Consider the following 22,671-nt stretch of genomic DNA (forward strand, 5'->3'; position numbering starts at 1 on the left):
AGCTATAAAATGACTTACATTTATTAACGTAATAAAGTTTATACACATAAAATTAAAGCTTACGAACAACTTATCTCCTATCATTTGAACTTGTCATGCGCGTAGTTTTCATTGTTGGTTGTATATGATACAGGTTTTGATTTAGTTTTTTTGATTTTCGTTTCGTGTTTTATTGTGGTATTGACTCGAATGGTTTAGCACTGCTAAACATCAATAGAGGTTTGCTTTGGTACGGTTTTCTTCTCTGGTTCCAACGATTCGGTAATCTCTTCGAAGCTTTTACCTTTCGTCTCTGGCACGTAGAATATCACAAAAGTGGCCGCTGCCACGCTACAGCACGAGAAGAACCACATTACCCAGTAGAGGCCGAGCCTTTCGACGACGGTCGGGAAGAACTTAACCACTAAAAATGCAACGGAGTGGAATTCGAGCAGACACCAGGTTATGACAAATCCGCGAACTCTTGGCTCCAGGATTTCCGGCATGATGATAAACGGTACGATGGCGACACCGATGGCACTGATGAACACCAAACCGGACAGCGTCGTTACCGGGATCCACTTGAAGAAGTCTAGGTTTACCCCGAGCCCATTCAGGAATGTATAGGTTCCCATGATGGCGGAGCAGATTGCACAACCCAGTGCCGAGGTTATTAGCAGGACCTTTCGACCCGCTTTGTCCACAGTAACCGAGGACACGTACGCACCGATCAGGTTGATGGCGGCGACAATCATGGCGCAGGTCGACGGCGGCAGATCCGAACCGGAGTCCCGGAAAATGCGATCGGTAAAGGTGATTAATGGTACCGATCCGGACATCGGATGGAACATCATCACTATAACACAAATTAAAATGCCCTTCAAGGTTGGTTTGCTTACTGGAATGAAGAATTAAGGAAAGAGAACGATTAGTATATATATTAGGTCTGTTTTCTTTCGCCAGCCCTACTCACATAAATCCTTAATGTGTAATTGCACTCGTCGCTTTGAGTCTTTGGTTGTGTTGCCATGTGCCTCCTTATATCTGGCAACTTCCGAAATAAATTTCGATGACTCATTCTTGGCTTCGCCACGGTAGAAGCGCAATGATCTTATCGCTCTCTGTCAAAAAAAGGAAGAGAAAATAAAGTAATTAACAAATATGTAACAACAAGTACAGGCAATAAAAAACTTCCGTTTACTCTTTTAGTTTGACATTGACATTCGGTTCTAAGTAGATAATTGGAGGAAACGATATCTTTTTTCTCATCAATTATTTTTAGCAAAACAAAACTAAAAATTGAGGTACTTTGTCAAGCATCAATTATCTTTCTGAATCTAACAAAAAAAATCAAAACATGATACATTTTTCCCAGGTAGTTATGGTAGGTTTGAAATGTATTTAGAACAATGGAAAGAATTCTGAAGGTAAAAAGCACGAGATTATTATTCGTTTTAAAAATACTTGTTCAAAGTTACTGAGTTACAGATATTCTTCATTTTAGCGTAACCTGCCTTACAACGTAACCTCTTTATAACGTAAATCGATATGCCGTGATTTTTTACTCAAATGACGTAATTTTCAAATTTTTGGATTTGAAATAATTAAAAATGTACGACGGAGCATCTAAAAATGCTTGAATGGCCTGAAATACCTACGAGAAAAGACAACAAGCTTTTGATAGCAAATAAAACATGTCATAAATTTTTCAAATAGGATTCGAAATATAAATAAAAGTCATTTTTCTAATGAGTTTAAAAAAAAATTTAGGTTCTAAAAAAATGATGTTGTAATCTATGCATATAAAAATGCAGTCCGGTCTGTCTGTCTGATTCATATAGGCTCGAAAACTACCGAACCGATCGGTCTAAAGTTTGTATGTAGGGGTTTTTGGCCGATAAAGGTTCCTATGATAGTTTGAGACCTCTCCCTCTCCCGAAAGGGAGGTGTCTCATGCAAATGAAACACAAATTTCTGCAAATCTCGAGAGCTAAGCAACTAAATGGAACCAAATTTGGCAGGCAAATGTTCTTAGTGGTAGAAAATATGTCCATAATGTTTTGACATTTCTCCTTCTTTTGGAAAAGAGGGGTGCCATACAAATTAAACACAAATTCCTGCACATCTCGAGAACTAACCAACAAAATGGAACCAAATTTGGCAGGTGAATGTTTTTAGTGGTAACAAATATGTATCATAATCGACCTCAGGCAACATTTTAGATTGTAAGATGGCAACATCCGGTTTCTGGAAAACAGCAAAAAAATGGCCGATTTCCACCCAATATAATAATGTTCGGATCTAGAATGATACACAGGAGCTCGCTCGCAGCAATCGACCACAGATACCATTTTGAATTCCGGCGACTTCCGGTTTCTGAAAAACAGCTGAAAATAACCAAATACCACCCAATGGGAGTGTTTCTTTAACCCGTAAAGACCCGGGACGGAACTTGTTTTTTGAAAATGTTCGTTCGCAGCACTGGAACGGCCGATTAGGGAAAACTTGGAATTTTATTCAAGGGGAATAGTTGCTCTAAGTTTTGGTGAAGATGCCACCCGTCTGGACCCCTCCCCGTTTTCGTGAGACGCAAATATGTCTGTGTTTTTTGACGTGGGACTACGTCTTTCTTCACTATACTAAGGTACATTGTGAAAACTGGATTGAACATGTAACGTTTTTGGTTGGCGGAATGGAAGATTTTAGATGCTAATAGCGCTCAAACAACTATTCCGATTTCAATAGTTAATATACCGTTGGAAAGCTAAAATATGCAAGATTTGTATAACATGATAATTTTAGTTACCATTTTCTTATTACTCCATGAAAATTGCGGAAAAGTTCGAAGGTCGAATATCCACATACATTTTTCATACGATTGGTATATTTCCCTAACGCAGACTTCAAAAACATAGACGATATGATTTCACGAATTCAGTTATTGGCTAGCAATGCCAGCCAATTGGCATCGCATTCATCACCCAACGTAAGCGACGAAGAAAAAAAGCGGAGATGCTTCCACGTGATTGGTTCTTCCCCTAATCACCCAAGTTCCCCACACTGAGTGACGCTATAAAAGGACCTTCCGTGTTGAGAGAAGATCATTTCCTGGTCGACCGTCAAGGCGAACAGTTCGGCTTCTCTTCGATCTGAGTTGGACCCCACCAGTGGTAATCTAATTCAGATATCGTTGTTGGAATACAGCCCGAAATTGGACGTGAACGGCACTGGGGACCATTGGAAGCCGTTGAAGGGGACCTTTGAAAGACTTGGAAGCCGTTTGGGTGCAGCCCATAGATTAGGTATAGTGTGTGTCTGAATAGCGTGTGTGTGTATGTGTGAATAGCGTGTGTGTATGTGTGAGTGGCGTGTGCGTGTATGTGTGAGTGTATGTGTAAGTAACGTGAGTGTGTATGTGTAAGTAACGTGTGTGTATGTGTCTGTGTGTATGTGTGTCTGTGTGTATGTGTATGTGACTAACGCCGGTACACTGGCAGTGTTGGCAGAAAAAATGATTGGTAACATAAATTTCGACATACTCAACTTTGAACAGCTCTAGTATTTTTTGGGACACCCTAGCTCTTTAGGGTCTTCGGCCAAGTTGTTAGGCATCAAAAAACCTACCATTTGAAGTCATAAACCCTTTGGTTTAAACCATTTTGAGCTCTTTAGAATGGAAAATGCAAAAAAGTTGGTTTTTCCATACAAATCTTCATATAAATTTGGAATGCAATGCGCCAAGCGGAGACAAAACCAATCGACTTCCGATAAATTTAGGATTGTTAGGGCCCCCAAAAAAAACAAGAAAACTTGGTTCTGGCGTTCTGCTATCAAGTTTCGTTTTTTCCATATAACGATTCCCCACCCTAGTATGAGTAGTGTGTGTGTGTGTGTGAGTAGTGTGTGCGAGTAGTATGTGTGAGAGTAGTGTGTGTGTGTGTGTGTGTGAGTAGTGTGTGTGCGTGAGTAGTGTGTGTGTGTGAGTACTGTGTGTGTGTGAGTAGTGTCTGTGTGTGTGTGTGTGAGTAGTGTGTGTGTATGTGTGTGTGTGAGTAGTGTGTGTGTATAACATGTGTGTGCAAAAATGCGTTTATCCGAGGTAAATATATTTATGACAGAACACTTGTATAGGCAACAAGTTAATTATTTTTCCTATTAGTACTTCAATTGGTATTTCTATGATAGTGACCATAATTTTATGCTAGTTATTTTCAGCACTGAGCTTGTTTTGCGTTTATTTGTAACATGGGACTGACCAATGTTTATTAAGGTAAATGTAAATGTAAATTTATGTGGTCCCCGTGGTTCTGTGGTTAGCGATGACGGTCGGCTAGCTCTCCCATACGGTTGTGATATCGGGTCCGATTCCCGATCGAGTCGAGGATCTTTTCGAGCTGGAAATTTTCTCGACTCAGAACTGGGGCACGGAGTATCGTTGTACTTATCCTACACATGCAAAATGTGCCAAATACAATATCGATAACGAATTCTCTCAACTTATCTAGTTGATCGAGACCGCTATTAGCCCCAAGGCTAAGCGTGCGATATTGTTTGGGACTGACCAAAATTCATATTTTTCTAATCAATTTAGCAACAAAAAGCTTTTACTTGCGATTTTTTGAGAACACGGGGTATGTGAAGAAGTTTTTGAGGTTTAAGCAAAAAGTGATGAGAAATTACATGGGTCTGTTATGCATTTGTGGGCAGTTCATGTGGGTATTAGTATTTGTATGCTGTGGTTTATGACAGGTGTATGTGGTTTTTTGTGAAATGTTCATGGATTATTGTGTATGGTATTTGTACGTTTGGTGTGTGTTATATACTATGGCTTTGGCAGAATTAAATCCTTACACCCACCATAGTCCCACGGCAAGCCTACGTTTGTGCACTCGAGCACATACCCTTCAACTTTTTTTTTAATTTTTCATTCAGATTGAGCAAACACTGGAAATTTTCATACGTATCAATTGCTCCATGTATCAAATCATGTCAGGTAGATGAAATATGGTATGTAAGAGTGAAATTTGGTGTTTCCAAATTATCTCAGTACAAAATCACAAAACTACGTAATTTTATAAAAATTCAAACAACAAAATCGTTCTTAAAATTTTAGACTCTACATTTTTGCGGTAAGGTCTCCTGAATCAATACGCGATGAAGTATTTTTTTTAGCATGCAAATATTTTGAGAAAAACGAGTTTAAATTCACTAAAGTACGAGTTCTTATTAAAACTTGATTTTCTCCAAATCTGTGCTTGCTAGAAAAAATCTTTCACCATCTTTGGATTCAGAAGACGCTACTCTAAAAATATAGAGCTTGAAAATTGAAGAGCTAAGTTTAAACCTACCGTGGGAGACTGGAAAATCAGGTTTCCATGAAAATACGAACTTTGGTGAATTAAAACTGGTTTTTCTCAAAAATAAAAATACGTAGTTTGTGATTTTGTACTGAGAAAATTTGGAAACACCAAATTTCACTCTTACATACCATATTTCATCTACCTGAAATGATTTGATACATGGAGCAATTGATACGTATGAAAATTACCAGTGTTTGCTCAATCTGTTTGAAAATCAGAAAAAAACACAGACAGATTTGCGTCTCACAAAAACGGGGAGGGGTCCAGAGGGGTGGCACCTTTACCAAAACTTAGATCTAATATTCCCTTAAATAAAATTCCAAATTTTCCCAAATCGGCCGTTCCATTGCTGAGAACGAGCATTTTCAAAAAACAAGTTCCGTCCCGGGTCTTTACGGGTTAAATGAGTTTTCGAGTCCAGATGCCCGACTATAATATCAAATTAAGAGCTTTTAAGTGAGTTTTCGAGGATTCTACTTTATGATAAATCTAAAGTGAACTAAGAAGAATCCATTCCATGGATTAGCAGATTGGTTTTGTTAGAAAATATGTGTTTTTTCCTGTTTTCTACAATTGTGTTTTCATGTTGTATGAGATAATTATGCAGGGTGGCCAGCCGATTTCCAAGTTCAAATTCCCGGTTTTTCCCGGTTTTCCCGGTTACAAATCGATGTTTTCCCGGTTTTGAAACGCATAAATATATGAGTTCAACCACGTTTATTCGTTGACAAAATAAATTTGTAAAAGAATTTTGATTTTGATATCATTATTTGATTTCAAAACTTGAAAAAGAGCTAACAACTTTGGCCAACACCACTTTGCTGTTGGTTTTTAGACTTTTCATGGCTGAGGAATGCAACTCGATCCATGGTGTAAATCCTAAACGAGTAATTATGTGGTAATATATTGTGTCTAGACAAAGAGCACACTTGGGGCTTTTCGAAACGTGTAACGTGCAGAAAATATCATTCTCTCAAAATTTTCCTTATTTCCCTCAGCTCTACTCAAGATATAATTTAGAATCAATGTGTGCGTCATATTTCAGAATTTTTTTCGGAAACGACAAATCTTTGAAATCATTTTCTATCATTTCAAGCCTTGAGAAGCTTCATCATTGTTTTTAAGCTTTATTACGGATTTTGGCCTATTCGAAGTGCTTATTTAAAAATAAAATGAAAAAATTCAAAAAATATCTTTTAAGTAATTTTCAATTTTAACCTTCCCTGGGTTTTGTAAGTTTTTGTTGGCGATTTGTAACCGAAGATTCGAATCTTGTTTTATTTTAAAGAATATTTTTACATCAATTATGAATAAATGGGTACATAACTTTGAAACATACTTAGACATAAATGACATCAGACGTTGATCTTGTAAAGTGGTGATTGTTTTGGTGTCCTAATCAGTGCGAATAAGAAAGAAGACAAATTAGGAAAAAACAATCGCAGCCAAATGTTAGTGTACAGAACAATTGCAGGGCTAGGCGCTAGGATCCTATTGACTCTAACGGTCGTCTCTCTTAGCCGAGATTCTAACATATGACGACTGGCTTGTTACTCCAGCAGCTTACCCCGAGACCAACTAAATGGTTCATTGAGTCTTCCAGTGTTTGTAAGATGGCAGAAAATGTATACTAATACAACAGATCCCAAGCATATAGTAAATGAAAAATAATGTTTGAAATAAACATAATGAATTTTCCGGTTTAGTATTGAAATTCTCGGCTTCTTCCCGGTTTTCCCGGTTCATTTTCGAATTCCCGGCTGTTTCCCGGTTTTCCAGGTTTTCTCGGTTCGCTGGTCACCCTGATTATATGGGCTGGAATGAATAATGGAGCAGTTCTTCTACTTATAGCTATTTTGGCATATGAGAACATTGAGGTATCTGCACCTTTATACTAACAATTAAAAAACGGTTTCAATAGAGATAATGCTTATATAACAGCTGTGAGTAGGGCAATAATTCCTTTGGAACAAATTAGCAAAGTGTTGTAAATTGCCGGAATTGTCATGTTTCTATCTCTTATAAATTATAAGCCACAGAATTTTGTTTATCTATAATTCAGTTAAAGTTCAAACGTTTTGAGACGGCTTTTACGTTATTTTTTCAATTCACTGTCTGTAAACAGCTAACACTGTAGATTCATAGTAGCAAAAATAACAGACATCCAAGCTAGAACAAAAAACTCCAGAGATCGCGTGTAAGATTTCCCACTCTACTCGTTTGAAATGCTAACGACATCTTTCTGTAACTTGCGGCTTTGTCCACTTTAGTGATAGCGATGCTGGATTATACTCAAAGCTGCCAGAGGGGGTGCTCAAACTGAAATAAAATGAAAGATTATAGCTTTTTAACAATTCCTGTGGTTGGCGAATGGTTGGACACGTGTCACTTGAGATCCTATTGTGGTCATTCACCTCTGTCCAGCAACTCCTATCCCAACCTCCGTATGCTGACTGGGAAGGGGGAACGTACGCGGCTGTTTCCCCATGTTAGGGGCGGCGTACAACAGCGTCTGATCCGGAGCGGGTGGCTGAATCATGAAACGCGGTGTCTCGCCAGCTATATCAAAGACGGCAGCCCCGTCGTGAGACTAGGTATCGCAGCCCTAGTAAGGCAGCATACTGAATATTAAATACTACGAACAATCCAGATATAAATACGGAACGGAATAATCGGCATGGACCTAGGCGAACGAAAAAGGACAACGATTATTAGAAACTCGGTACTTGGAATGTAAGGACTCTACTCGAACCGGCACGCGCAAGTATCCTGGCTAGAGAGCTGCGGAAGGTGAATGTGGAGGTTGCAGCTATCCAAGAGGTGCGGTGGCCGAAATCGGGAGAACGCGAATTCCGAGCAGTAGATCCTATTGCGGACACTTCATTTAAGTACCACATCTACTATAGTGGCAGCGTGAAAGCAGAAAGAGGAGTTGGTTTCGTGCTAATTGGAAAACAGATGAAGCGTGTCATTAGATGGAGGCCGATCAGTGACCGTATATGCGTGTTGAGAATTAAGGGCAAATTCTTCAATTACAGCCTAATAAATGTGTATGCACCGACCAACGAGAAACCCGATGACGAAAAGGAGGAGTTCTATGATCTCCTGGAAAAGACATACAATGAGTGCCCAGGACACGATATAAAGATTGTCATCGGAGATGCAAATGCACAGGTCGGGCAGGAAGACTTCTTCCGCCCCGTAACTAGTAGGGAAAGCTTCCGCTCTACTACGAACGACAATGGTCTGAGGCTTGTTAATTTCGCTGCAGCTAGGGGGATGGCTATATGTAGCACTTATTTTGCACGCCGGAACATACGTAAGCACACCTGGATGCACCCGAATGGAGAGCTTTGCTCTCAAATTGACCACGTTCTGATTGATGGACGGCACTTTTCAGACGCTACAGACGTGAGGTCGTTCAGAGGATCGAACGTTGACTCGGATCACTATCTCGTAGTAGCCAAAATCCGCGCCCGGCTGACCAACGTGCTGAAACCCAAGGCAACGAGGGGGATGCAGTTGAACATCCAGCGGCTATCAACTGAAGGAGTGGCTGCAGAGTACTCGCAGAAAGTTGATGAACGGATTGAGGAAAGAGTTGAAGGGAACCTGATTGAACAGTGGAGGCACATCCACAGTTCGATCAGCACTACAGCGCGAGAAGTGTTGGGTACAACTGCGGCAGCTGCGCCCAATGAGTGGTTTGACGCTGAGTGCCAGCGAGTGATGGAAAAGAAGAACCGCGCCAGGGGTCACATGTTGGCCACGGCTGTGACTCGTCAGAGCATGGGTAGATATCGAGATGCAAGAGCCGCTGAAAAGAGACTTTATCGCCGGAAGAAACGACAGCATTGGGAGCGTATTCTTGCGGAGGCGGAAGGTTGCTTCTCCGGGCATGCGAGGAGCTTCTTCAAGAAGGTCAACGGAATCAGGAATCGAAACGTGTCAGCCCCTGTCATGTGCAACGATAGGGAGGGGAACCAGATAACCGATAAAACAGAGGTGACCAGGCGTTGGAAGGAACACTTCAGTGTGCTGTTGAACGGTGAGGGAAACAGTGGAGTCGAAAGGAGCAGGATGACTATTGAGAATGATGGTCAAGCTGTGGATCCACCATCCATGGACGAGGTGAAGAACGCAGTGAAAGAGCTGAGAAACTGTAAGGCAGCCGGGATGGACGGCATTCCCGCCGAACTCTTCAAAGTCGGGAGCGAACAGCTGTATCGTGCCATCCATCGGATCATGCTGAGAGTGTGGTCTGATGAAGAATTGCCCTCGGACTGGTTGGAGGGTCTCATATGCCCGATCTACAAAAAAGGTCATCGCCTGGACTGTAGCAATTATCGGGGCATAACTCTTCTCAATACCGTGTACAAAATTCTCGCCCGCATCCTGTTCCACAGACTGAAGCCGTTGCAGGAGACCTTTGTTGGCGAGTACCAATGCGGTTTTCGAGGGGGACGCTCCACGACGGACCAAATGTTTACCTTGCGACAAATCCTCGATAAATTTCGAGAATACAACTTGCAGACGCACCATCTGTTCATAGACTTTAGGGCAGCGTACGATTAAGTCAAGAGAAATGAGTTATGGCAGATTATGATTGAACATGGCTTCCCAACAAAGTTGATTGGGCTGAAACGTGCCACCCTTGAAGGTTCTACATCAAGCGTCAGGATAGCCGGTGAGATATCGGACTCGTTCGTGACGTTAGATGGTTTGAAGCAGGGTGACGGGCTGTCGAACTTATTGTTCAACATCGCATTGGAAGGTGCTATACGGAGGGCTGTTGTGCAGAGAAGCGGCACCATCATTACGAAGTCGCACATGCTTCTCGGTTTTGCGGACGATATCGACATCATTGGTATCAACCGTAGAGCTGTGGAAGAGGCCTTCGGACCTCTCAGGAGGGAAGCTGCGAGATTAGGGCTTGTCATAAACTCTGCCAAAACGAAATACATGGTGGCTGGCAGAGTGCGTGGTAGTCCGTCGGAGGTTGGTGCTGCGGTGGTGCTAGATGGGGAAACATTTGAAGTAGTCGACTAATTAATTTACCTGGGAACATTAGTGACATGTGACAACGAGGTTAGCCGTGAGATAAAGAGGCGGATAGCAGCCGCAAACACTGCCTTTTACGGACTACGTAGCCAGCTAAGGTCCCGCAGTCTGCAAATCCGTACTGAACTTGCACTCTATAAAACACTGATTCTTCCGGTGGCTCTCTACGGCCATGAATCATGGACGCTGAAAGAGGCTGATCGGCGAGCTCTTGGTGTTTTTGAGCGAAGGATCTTGCGTTCAATCCTTGGCGGCAAACTAGAAAATGGTGTTTGGCGCAGACGCATGAACCATGAAGTGTACCAGGTATACAAATCGGCGGATATAGTCAAGCGGATAAAACACGGCAGGCTTCAGTGGGCTGGGCATGTAGCGAGAATGCCGGATGAGCGTCAAGCGAAGGCTATATTTAGCAGGAATCCCGATAGAGGTCGTCGACTTCGGGGTAGACCTCGCACTCGTTGGATGTGTGCTGTCGACGAGTGCACGCGAAATAGGTGTTAGGGGCGATTGGAGGATAGCAGTCCAAGACCGAGGGAGATGGCGACATATTCTGGATTCGGCACTGGATCGATAATCGGTCTGTCGCCTTGAAAATAAAAAAAACAATTCCTGTGAATTTTGAAACCCATAGAACGAATAACTTTTTCAGAGACTTCAATGAATTTTCTTGTAAACATAACGTAAAAGCGACGAACCCGGCGAGCAATTGCTTTGCGACTCTCAGACGCGTTTTGACGCGCATCTGCATAGACTAGAGGCTCCAAAATTCACAGGAATGGTTAAAAAACTAAGATCTTTCTTGAGGAACTATTTTTAGTTTTAGTGCCGCATATTTTTTCTTTTTTGTCGACCAACTTAATTGATCCAGCATTGACAAAAGGATCCAGAAGATTACGAAATCCACTTTCTGGTTGGTCGCAGCTTTGAACCTTAAGAGAAAAGTTTATAGAGAGTTTAACTACACAAACAACGAACGAGTTGAAGGTGATTTAACTTCTCGATAAGCAGGTGAAGTAAATCAAAGTTTAAATGCCTTGCTTAGTTTTAAAGATGTCCTTCCATCAGTTGCCATAATGCGCATTTACATAAGTCTACTAATTAGCCTTTATCTCTACCAAGATTCGAATATTACTGAGTATTTTGTCTTGCTAGGACCGTGCTGCATCAAATTTCGAACACTTGAGGTATGATGTAACTTCTTGCACTAAAAAATCAACGAAAAATGAATATTCTCGTTTATCTTAAATGTTTAACATGTTGGTTATTTTATTTTTGTTGCAATCAAGTGCTATTTATATAGACATGTTTTGTTTATGAAATTACCGAGAATTTAGAACTCGGCTTTGATTTAAATACCGAACACTTCAATGTAATCACTGAGAGATAGATAGGCAAACCGTCTCAACACTGACTGTCATTTTTTTCAACACCTGCTGGTTCCCTGGAAGTGGTCCTACAGTAAAGAGCTATACATTACTGGGTAATGGACATTCCGAGGAACGAAATGGTTTTTAGTAATCATACTTCTGATTACTCTAGCTAGGTATAATGATGTAATTTTTATTCTGGAGTCCTCGAAGTTTGAGTCAAAACGGTATATGTATGATGAAATAGCTTGCTGTAGGTATAACCTCTGACTGCAGAAGCCGTTCCCACGCAATAAAATGATTTCTTTCTGAAGAAGTGACACCATACGACTATTCGTATAGCACGCAGTATAGGGCGCTTCCATTCAGCCGGCTTGATGGGAACGCCTTATACTGTGTAACTTACCCGTGTTCACAAACTACCTGAAAAGAAGCGTGAATTTTCCATAGCTCATAATTTAATTTTCATATTTAAACTGAGTCAATATTTCTGATGAAAATCCCCGCAATTATTTGCATGCTTCATCATATAATAATTTTTAAATTAACTTTATGATTTCAAAATTTTCGATTTCGATTTCGAAATTTCGATTCTTAATCGACCTTCTATTTTGTCAATGGTTCAGCTTTAGCAACCTTCCTGATTGTGTTTTTTGTTCAGAAGGCTAAATTGGACCCTTCACCATCAAATTATACGATGAGCATATCGTCGGTTTCGTGTAACACTGGTACAACTCAAAATTTTGTATTTTTTTGTTTTTGATGGCAAACAATTCCAAATAGGAACCGTGAATTTTGCTCTCACGAACCCCCATTTCAAAATTCACAAAAATTCCAGAGTTATGAGTAAATCATATCTGCATAATATCTAAAAAACACAGCAGTTAGAGCTTGAACCAGTTATGGAAATGAAGTAGTACCAACCCTTGTACCATTGTGCTTATGCGATACAGCCGTAACTGATCCACCTGCCATAATTAACTCACCTACCATAATTATTTTTCAATTTTAAGGAACACCACGTTATTGTTACTAGGAATTTTATCAGCAAACTTTTTCAGTAGGTTAATATACACTGTCACTTTTTCGGCAGGAAATGATTTTATTGTGTATAGGAACGGATTTTTCAGCAGCCTACTCAAGAACATTAGGGAAATAAAAAAGTTTTGAACAAAATGTACAAGAGAAAAATCTGTTAGGGTAATCACTGCTATATTCATCTCATTCATTCATTTTGACGTTAACTTACTCTTACTATTTTCACCTTTCGATTTAGTCGAATGGTTGAAGGTTTTGCTCAGGAAACATATTAAAATTTGACGGCAAATTGGACAAATAAGAGCGATGATATGAATATAGGTGAGCTGAATATAGAAGCGTATAAAATAATACAATTTTCGAACAACCATGTAATTTTGCCAACTCTTATCTGCGCTAGTAATACTCACATCTTTCTTTTCCTTGGTGAACAGATATTGCGGAGATTCTGGTAGGAACATACACCCAACCGAGTATAAAATGCAGAACGCCAGTGCGATGTAAGTAACGGTAAAGTAATCTAAATAGTAACATAAGATAAAACCTAACAGTATACCAAGATTGCAAGTGATGGATAAAATGGCCCCCAAAGTTCCACGGATTCTGTAAGAGGCGAAAAAAGTTTTGTTAAGAAAGTGATTTCAACCCAAATACGCGCTCAATAACGTACCTATCCTCCGAGATTTCAGACACAAATAATGGTATCACGGATAATGTGCCTCCGCCGGCGAAACCACCGAGAATCCGGAAGGTGTAGATCATGGTCAAGTCCTTTGCGAAGACGACCACAACCCAGCTAACCTGTTAGAAGGAAGCAAGTAAACGATTTCAGCTACGGTTTCGACGGGCGAAACAGTGTTGTGAACTTACCAGCTGCGCCACCCCAATGAGCATCAGTGCGGACTTTCGGCCGGCAATTTCCGACACCCAGCCGCATATCAGCACTGCCAGTACGCATCCTACCGTACCGATGGAACCGATCCAGCCTGCTTCGGAGCTGCTGATGGGGCCGGAGGTGAGGGGTGTCGCATCCGATAGCAGCAGCTCCAAATTCGGCGACAGCCAGCCGATGGATAGACCGAATATGAGTGTGGCGAGATTTGCTGTGGAGGTTCAGAGAGAGAGAAGAAAGAATAGAACAAGATTAGGAGGGAATTGCGCAATGTTAGAATGGGTTGGACGCATTGCAACCGACCAAATTTGAATAGCAGATACTGCCGATAGCTGCCACTAGCAGGTATTAAAATGTCTGGTTTTGATGGTTCAATTATTTTCCTATGCAAATAGTTTCTAATTTGCGTACCAAGATTATAGCTTTATAGTGTCTGGTGCATAAAGGCACACTATATAACTGGCAGGCAGGCAACGGAATGAATGCCACGGCTGTGCTGTATTTTGAATCCGATGGCGGCAACAAGGTCGTTGCCATTACGTGCTAACTGACATGCAAATATTAGCCCAGTCTAACGACCCTTATTGACCGTCGCTCGTGTCGCGGCGACCTGAAAACTGAAAGGTAATCCGTTATCAGGAGCAAAGCGACGATCATCGTTGTTTGCACTGACAGACGGTGCTCGCTTGTCTGCAGTGCGGCTTTTTATAGTCGGTGCTGGTGAAAATTTGCTGAGTATTTTTCTTAAATTAGTATAAAACAATAAATCGAGATTCGGAATTGAATGAAAGAGTTTTATTTAAGATCAAATACTAGTGCAGTGAACTAAGAACACAAATTTTATTTTATAAATTATAATTCAAAATTTTCCACTTAAATAAGATCTCGGATAAGTTTTTGGAAAGCAAAGACCGTTAATTTTTCAAACCAAAGCGCTCCTTCGATAATTATTTTTATTATTAGTACACACACTGCATGGATAAAGAATGAATCGTTTATTTGAGGAGCTGTCTCTCATCATGTTAACGAGGTGTTTAATCAGTTAGTTTGTTTACGAGTGGCATAGCGCCGTTACTTTTCCAAACACTGAATAATCGAACGGCGTTTGTCATTTTCAAATAACGTCGAGAATGGTTCCGATAATCCAATGAGCATAATTCTACATTACAATATCAATGTCTGAAACCCGTTTTTAATAAAAAGAAGAGAAGAGTATACCTTCATAATTATCATATTCACTTATTTTTACGTTATTCTACGTTATCTAAGATGCTACCATTCTTGTACTACTTTTACAGTAGTATTGCTACATCCTCGCGTAAAACTAATTGAACCATAAATCGAATCGCAATTCGCAATACGAACCCAGCGTGGAGACAGTTCCAATTGCGCCAAACTGAAGTCTCAGTCGCAATTGAGCAAACTCTAATATTCGTGAAGATAACCTTTGCCTCAGTTTGTGTATTTTTTTAAAGCTGCTGACTGCATTCAGTTCACGTGAGTTCGTCATGCTGTACGTGTAATTTGCAATCTCGTGTGATAAGGCTATAAAATACTTGCTGCAACCCATTAACGTTTCGATTGTATGCGTTGGTTAAGCTGCATTATTTGTGTGGTAATTTTATTCTATCATCAGAAAATTGTAGCTTAAATTAAACATCTACCCTAGCAAACCTCTTCCAAACGAATTCGATACATTTACTATCAAAAATTGATTTACCGGAGCTCACATCAACTATCAAATCATCGCTTGGCATAATAATAATTGGAACACTGACCCCATTTTCCCATTTATTTTCAGTTACTAGTACACGTCGTTGCCGTCGTCGTCGTTTTGGAACCATTTTCATCAAAAACCCAAGACCACACACACGCCAACGCTGTGCGGTACGTTGAACTATGTTCCGATTTTCTCCTTTCCCCAAAGCGGCAGTAGAGTAGTAGGTAAAACCGCGCCCGCTGCACCGCACTATCGGATGCTGTTCGCTTCGCTTAGAACACAACCCATGCCATCCTACTAAAACCCGCTTGGCTGTTCCCCCTTTGACTTCGATTACTACTATGTACTTTCCGTTTCGTTCGTTCGTTCCGTCATCGTCATCTATCTATCTACGGCGTTTTGGTGTGTTGCCGCGAGCTGCCGCCGCACCTTCGTGTATTTGCTATTTCACTCGCTTATGCCATTTATACTATCGCTCTCGCCCAAGAGTTGACCTCTTTTTTCCCTCTCCTTGCCGGCTTTTTCTTTCGTTTGTCAAATGTAAACGCCGTTTTCACTTTCATACGCATTGTCGTCTCGTCTCTCTGTGTTACAGCAGCAACGAGAGCTGGCGGCATTTGGTCTCCTGAGCAACCGTCGAGCGGAGCAACTGTAAACACTCTTTTGACATATTTTTTGATTGTCCAGTAATTTCCAAAAACCAATTTTTTTTTCGGTGTTTCGATTTGAAAAATAATTTAATTAATATTTGGACTACACTGGGGTCGCTTTTTACGCAGGTTATTTTATGTGTTTTTTTAAACGGGATATTTTTACAATAACGCGGATTATTTTTACTCGATTCGGAAGGTTATTTGTACGCAGTATCAAATAAGTTTAGTATAGGTATATCTAATCTAGTCTTTTATATGCGGTACAACCAACCGCGTAAAAAGCGACCGCAGTGTATTTCCCATCGATTATGTTTTCAGCTTGTCCAGCGCAAACCGGTTATTCATCAATGCCTAATAATTCAAGGGAGAATTTATCTTATCTTGAAAATTCAAGGTCACACAAAGTATCGACCTCAAACAGCAGAATACCTGAAAACTGCAGCAAATCTAAAAATATCGTCGATGAATGAAAACCTGTTCAGCAGCACGGCTGCTGTTTGTATTTCAAAACAATACAAACCACATGCTAGTTTTAAACAGTCAACTTATTATTTAGGGAATTGCGGGGTAGTTATAGTGACTATAGCTACATCGTTTAATTGCCGATAAATAAGATTTACATTTAAAGTATAGATTGCAATATTTACATGCATTTACCACATTCTTTTAAATCTTCTACATTTGTACATACAAACACTTCGAAATTTATCTTCTTACTTGAATGTACAATTTTTTAGTCCATTTTGAACGAATAAACTGTATCTGACGTAGTTATTGATCAATTAAAATCATGTGATAAATTTTTTGAGTAACATTTTTATGCAACTGAAACAAACTTATAGTGTAAATTTCACAAGTAACGTAAGAAATTCTCTGAATTCGACACAAAAAAGAACAACGTAATGAAAAATCCTAAGCATATCATAAAACTGAAACAATTGCAAAAAAAGTACTATATAGAGTTTCAGGAATGCAAAAATATTAAGAATTTTGTTCAAAAATTGTCAAATTCTTTGAATAGAACTTGAAACATAATTCGAAACATTTATATCTTCATTGTTTACAATCATACTGGAATCTTTTTCGCCCACATCACATAACAAGCGAATGAGTCTACTGTAAATAAACCAGTGAGAATCGTTGTTCATTTTTTTTTTTATTCATAAGAAGCCTTTAACAAACGCAAATAACAAATAAATGATACTGGTCGACAAAAAGCTTAGACTGCGAGGAAAAAAGAGGTAATAGGGGAACTGCTCCATTATTCATTTCATTCAGCCGATATCACGGAGAATGTGCGGATTAAACACCAAAGTTTCACGAAATCATTGAACAAATTAACAAAATACGCTTACGTGCTCTTATAGAGTCGTCCAGTATTGTATATTTATTAAACTTAGCTGGATTTACCCTGAATTTTGTGGAACAAACCATTTTTCACAATGCTTCCATATCCATCTTAAAACTTGAATCACAGCTCAGTTTTTCATCTCACGACGCCCCCATATTCATCACACTGTTAATCATCATAAATCATAAATCACATTATCATAAATGAACGTAGCCGCAGCCCGTCGTAGAAGGTTACCTAGATATCCGCTGTAGTTGTTAACGTGTAAAATTGGTATCCTAGGTAACCACTGCAGTGCTGTCGATTTATGTCAATTATGTCGGAATAATTTAACATTTTCAGTATAATTTTTCCGTATTAACAGAAACTGATTTGGCATGTGTAAATGTGTAAAACCCGTAGAGACTTCAATGAAATTTTCTTGTAAGCAACTGTACACGCGACGAACCCGACGAGCAATTACTCTGTGGCCTTTGGAAGCACTTCCAACCACAAGAATTCACGGAAATAGTTTGAAAGCTATAATATTTAATATTTTTCCAGGAGAGAAGAGGGCAGTACGGCTATTGGCACGTGTGATTTGTCTGCTTAGTAAAAGTTTACATTTCAAATGTTTTTCATCAGTTTTTCCTGCTGAAACTAATGTATTTGGTGTGAGTGGTTACTGCAGGCTGTATAGGCACTCGAATATGCAACAATTTCAACGGATTCAGTAAGATAAATATGAATTATTGTTTCGATTTTGTTATGTGTGGATATTCGAGCTCATACCCATACCCCTCCCCCATAAAAATATTCGACGCCCTACCTTGCGCCGCACTGAAAGGGCAGGACAAGATTTTTTTTAGATCTTCATTATACATTCGCCAAGCGTTTATTTATGATAATAAGATACATTTCTCGTATATACACTGGTAAACGTGTATAGACCATTTTGCGAACTGGTGCGGTAGGATACACGGTATATTCTGATACTTATGTTGCTTTTACGTGCATTATGCCAGCAATAACATGTTTGCTGTTGAAATTTTATTCATGAGTTAAGTTTTGGAACGTCTCGTACACGGCTATAGGTAGGGTAGTTTCTGCTTCGAATCGTCATATCTCGGTGCTCCGATTTTTCCACTTTTTATCGATAACGTCTGTGGTCGGGTAGATGCGTGAACGTGTAGATGATCTGTTTGGATGACTTTATGTGGTGAATGGTTGTAGAAAGGAGTGACACGTCTGTTATTTCAACTCATGTGTCCAGCCGCAGAAAGGAGCACAACAACAACTATTGATATGTCATATGTCATGAATTAGTCTCATTTTTTCTGGGAACACAATATATCGGCCAGTCTATATGTTTTTCGAATCTATTTGAATTTTTTTCTACGATAAAAATTTGAAAATTTCAGCAATATAAGGCAGTCACTCAAGATCTTCTTCACATGCCTTATTACTTCTTAATGTATTTTATAATTCATTTTAATTAATCTCACATTATATGTACATGATCTTATCTATATTGTTACATTGATCCAAACAAATCATGATCATACCACTTATCAAAGTAAATCCTGATTAAAAACCCACCACACTAACAAAAACTTCCTTCCGTAGTCTTTGTAGGGATGCAGACTCGTGGTGGTCTTTGTAGGGATGCATTGCGGAGGTAGACTCGGTCTTTAGCAAAGCATTCATTCTAACATTCCTTATATATTGTAGGTTTCGTGCAGCACTGGCACAGCTCGAACTTCGCAGTTCCAAGAGAAATGGGATTGAAAAATAAGCTTTTAAAACTACTTTCATCACATCCACGAAACGTAAGTAGAGCTGTTCATTAACCTACGGCAAGAATCTCGCCCGATCGCTCGCGTTGGCGTTCACTATGTTTCAGGCCTTACTCATACGCAACTCAACCGCTGCCGAAGTAGTCCTTTCCACCACACTTTCCCTCTAACCGCACCACACCTCTGCTGCTGCTCAGGCGACATTATGTTTTTCTGTTTGCTATCCTTTCTTTCCCGCCGGCCGGCGTATGGAGAGACAAACACAACGAGCGAATCGCATGACACCAGCGGAAACTTTTTAAGTGTAGTAGTGTGGAACTGCCAAATACATTGAAAAATCGCTAGAGCATGATTTGCGTTAGCCCCAATACGCAATCATTTTACTAGTTCCAAACTACATCAACAATTGCGCTAAAACGCACAACTTTGCACTGGTTTCGCAAGATCCAACTTTTGCGTGTATAGTATATTTCCGGAAATTATTGGTATTTCGGTAGGCTCCATACCACACAAACACAAACATAACCTTGCAGTATGATTGACGAAAAAATTGACTGCCTCTAATATTTTTGCAAGAATATACAAATTTTTAATCAAACCTAATAAAATCGAGATAAAATTTTAGACTCTTTCGAAATTGTGAACACTTCTGGCCAATGTTGAGCAAGATTGTATAACCATTCGTGAGCTTGGCCCTGAACAGTATGGATCATCTTTTTCACTTTTTGTCTATGGATATGATCCTTAGAGTGCTAATGGAATGTATGGGAATATTCAGACCTTTGACTCCATCGGATTTTCGGAAGCGCTCAGAGTTTCCCGAAGTTTGTTTTTTGATGCCAAACGTCATGGAAATACATGAAACGTTGAGATACAGTATTCTCTCGAAATTGTTTTTTACTTGGCTGTATATAACCAAACAAAATTTTCGAACTGAAAGAGTCTTCCAGTCCGAAGCTCCAGGTGGTTTTTCAAAAAAATTTTTTTTAAGGTAACACAACAGCTTGACTTTTCATGTAGCTCCAAGATATTTTGCACAAAAAATCGATTTCGAAAAATAAACTATTATAAATTATTATATTACGCTTTTCTTCATATTATGAAAAAATTTTTCGAGAAGACGTAACTTCTAAGCCCTACTGCTGAACGAAATCAGGATGGTAGATTATCATGAACACCCTAATGCTCCTGTTCGTGAATTACTATCCGGCATCGTTCCCACTTTTTGAACAGAAAGTGATTCTCAGTTTATTTTCGAAAACTAATCAAATTTTTCTCTGTTTTATGAGTTAGGATCGAATCATATTTTCATTCTTCTCTTCTATAAGACAAAAAAATTAGAATTAAATATAGCGCAGCTTTTTTTCTTTTCTAGCATATTTTCCAATATTCCAGGGTCACGGGAATCAAATCAAAATAAAATACATTTTTGAAAAAAATTAGAACCAAACTATGAATGACGAAATCAATGAATACTTTGCGTAGAAATTTCACACGTGATGGGAGTGTTCTTCTGGTGCTTACATTGAACGAAAATCGTTTAAAGTTTTCTTCTGTTGACGAAAACGATGTGGCATTGGCTATTTCTTCAATCAAATCTCATGCTATTGGTCTCGATGATGTTCCGAATAAATTCATACGCCTGATTTTGCCCCAAATCTTGCCAAGAATAACTAAGATTTTTAATATGATCATATCCACCCCAAAATCCCTCGAGCCTGGAAGTTAACCAAAGTTATTCCCATTCGTAAAAAATGCCAAAAGTAATGCAGTTAACAACTTACGACCAATAAGCATACTGTGTGCGCTTTCCAAAGTCTCAGAAAAAAGAAAAGCTTCAAATTAATGATTTCGTACATGACTTAACGTTGATGTGTCTTGAGCAATTCCGTTTTTTTAGAACCGTACTACAACCGCCTTTCCTAAAGTAAATGATTATATTCATGCTGCTATTGACAAAAAAGCTGTAGCATTTCTGCTGCTTATAGATTTCTCAAAGGCTTTTGGCAGGGTTTCTCACGTTGAGCCTCTCAAAAAATTGTCAAACCCAGTTCATGTTCAATAGAGCCGCTGTGCAGCTTACACAATCATATTTGACATCACGATCTCAGGTAATTACTACGGATGGTTGTTTCTCAAACCAAATCGAATGTCAGGTGTGCCGCAGGGATCAATCCTTGGGCCACTGCTTTTTTTATGTTTATCAATGATTTGGTCGATATTTTGAAAGACTGTTAGCGTTCTCAAACTGTCTTCAAGTACTCTGTCAACTCGTAAAATAAAACTGAAGCTATTTAAAGCTCTTATTTTGCCTGGAGATGTTTTTCTAATAAATGCTTCAGTTTCAGTGTTGAAAGGTTGTGTATTGCACTAAATTGTTGTGTTACGTTTTGCTTTTGGATTGTCTCTAGAGTATCTCATCTTCAACAGGAAATAATTTATGACTTCTTTAAGTTACGATCATGTTAAACGTTATTTAAAATCATAAACGCATCGTCACCTCCATACTTAAAAGAAAAGATTCATTCCTTACACAACAGTCGTACCAGCAGCTTTTTACTTCCTATATTTCAAACATCACATTATAAAAATACTTTGTTCGTGCAAGGCATTGTTTTTTTTTTTGGAATCTGTTACCTTCTGAGCTCAAAAATATAGACAGGTACGAGCCCTAAATAAATTCCGTCGTGAATGTACAGCATGGTTTAATAATGGGATAAGTTAAAAAAATAATAGTCAAGAAATATTCGTTACCATCAGAAACATAAGTTATTCTACTATAAAATATCGAATTGTAGTAAATTAAAAGGTTATTCCTTACATTACAATGTATGTGAACAAATAAATAAATAAAAAATAAATGAAATAAACTAGCCCTGCATTTTCCCTCAAATGGTTCAAATTTTACTCTTGTCTTAGTCATTACTGATTCTATTTGTCGCTTATCTGTTCTTCAACCTATTTATAACTGTGGTCAAAGTATGGAGACTGTTTTATCTTGAAAGTTTTTAAGATTATATTTTAATTTTCTATTTTAAATTCTATTTCATTTTTTGACATTTGCCAGAAATAGTCACGTAATAAATATTTAGAGATGTGGAGAATAAGTTCAGCAAAAAACATTGTATTAAGGAATAAAATTAATTGAAAATCAAACATTCATCTCTACAAGCCAAACTATTCAAACTATGTAGCTTGTGCTTGTCTGAGTCAGGGAAGTTGTACAAAGAACCACCGTAAGAGGGTTAATTTGGAATTAATTTTGCACAGATCGATAACGGCGACGGTTTCGTAGGTTGAGAAAGGGAAGGGAGAGGAAAGGTGTTACAATCATTGTTGCCAAAGATCCAGTTTACTTCTGCATCTCTAACGACTGTCACCGTAGTAAGTGACGGATTTTATACTATTATCCTTCTCTCTACGCTTTTATAACTCTACCGCTTTTTTTTACCAAGCCTCGTTAGTTTCTCCT

The 22,671-nt window shown here is 39.2% G+C and overlaps 1 protein-coding gene across 5 annotated transcripts in view; it reads right to left on the reverse strand.

Moving 5' to 3' along the window:
• Positions 1-3: 3 nt before the first annotated feature.
• Positions 4-22,671, reverse strand: part of LOC129730381 (facilitated trehalose transporter Tret1-like) — an 81,092-nt gene continuing 58,424 nt past the window's right edge. For all 5 annotated transcript variants that reach the window (XM_055689672.1, XM_055689671.1, XM_055689670.1 and 2 more), the window contains exons 3-7: positions 13,679-13,911; positions 13,479-13,609; positions 13,219-13,411; positions 953-1,100; positions 4-877 (exon numbers count right to left, since the gene is read on the reverse strand). In XM_055689672.1, the coding sequence (XP_055545647.1) occupies positions 204-877; positions 953-1,100; positions 13,219-13,411; positions 13,479-13,609; positions 13,679-13,911 (1,379 nt within the window). In that variant the 3' untranslated portion in view covers positions 4-203. The remainder of the gene's footprint in view (positions 878-952; positions 1,101-13,218; positions 13,412-13,478; positions 13,610-13,678; positions 13,912-22,671) is intronic.

Source organism: Wyeomyia smithii, chromosome 3 (genome assembly GCF_029784165.1).
Source record: "Wyeomyia smithii strain HCP4-BCI-WySm-NY-G18 chromosome 3, ASM2978416v1, whole genome shotgun sequence".
In the NCBI taxonomy this organism is placed as follows: Eukaryota; Metazoa; Arthropoda; class Insecta; order Diptera; family Culicidae; genus Wyeomyia; species Wyeomyia smithii.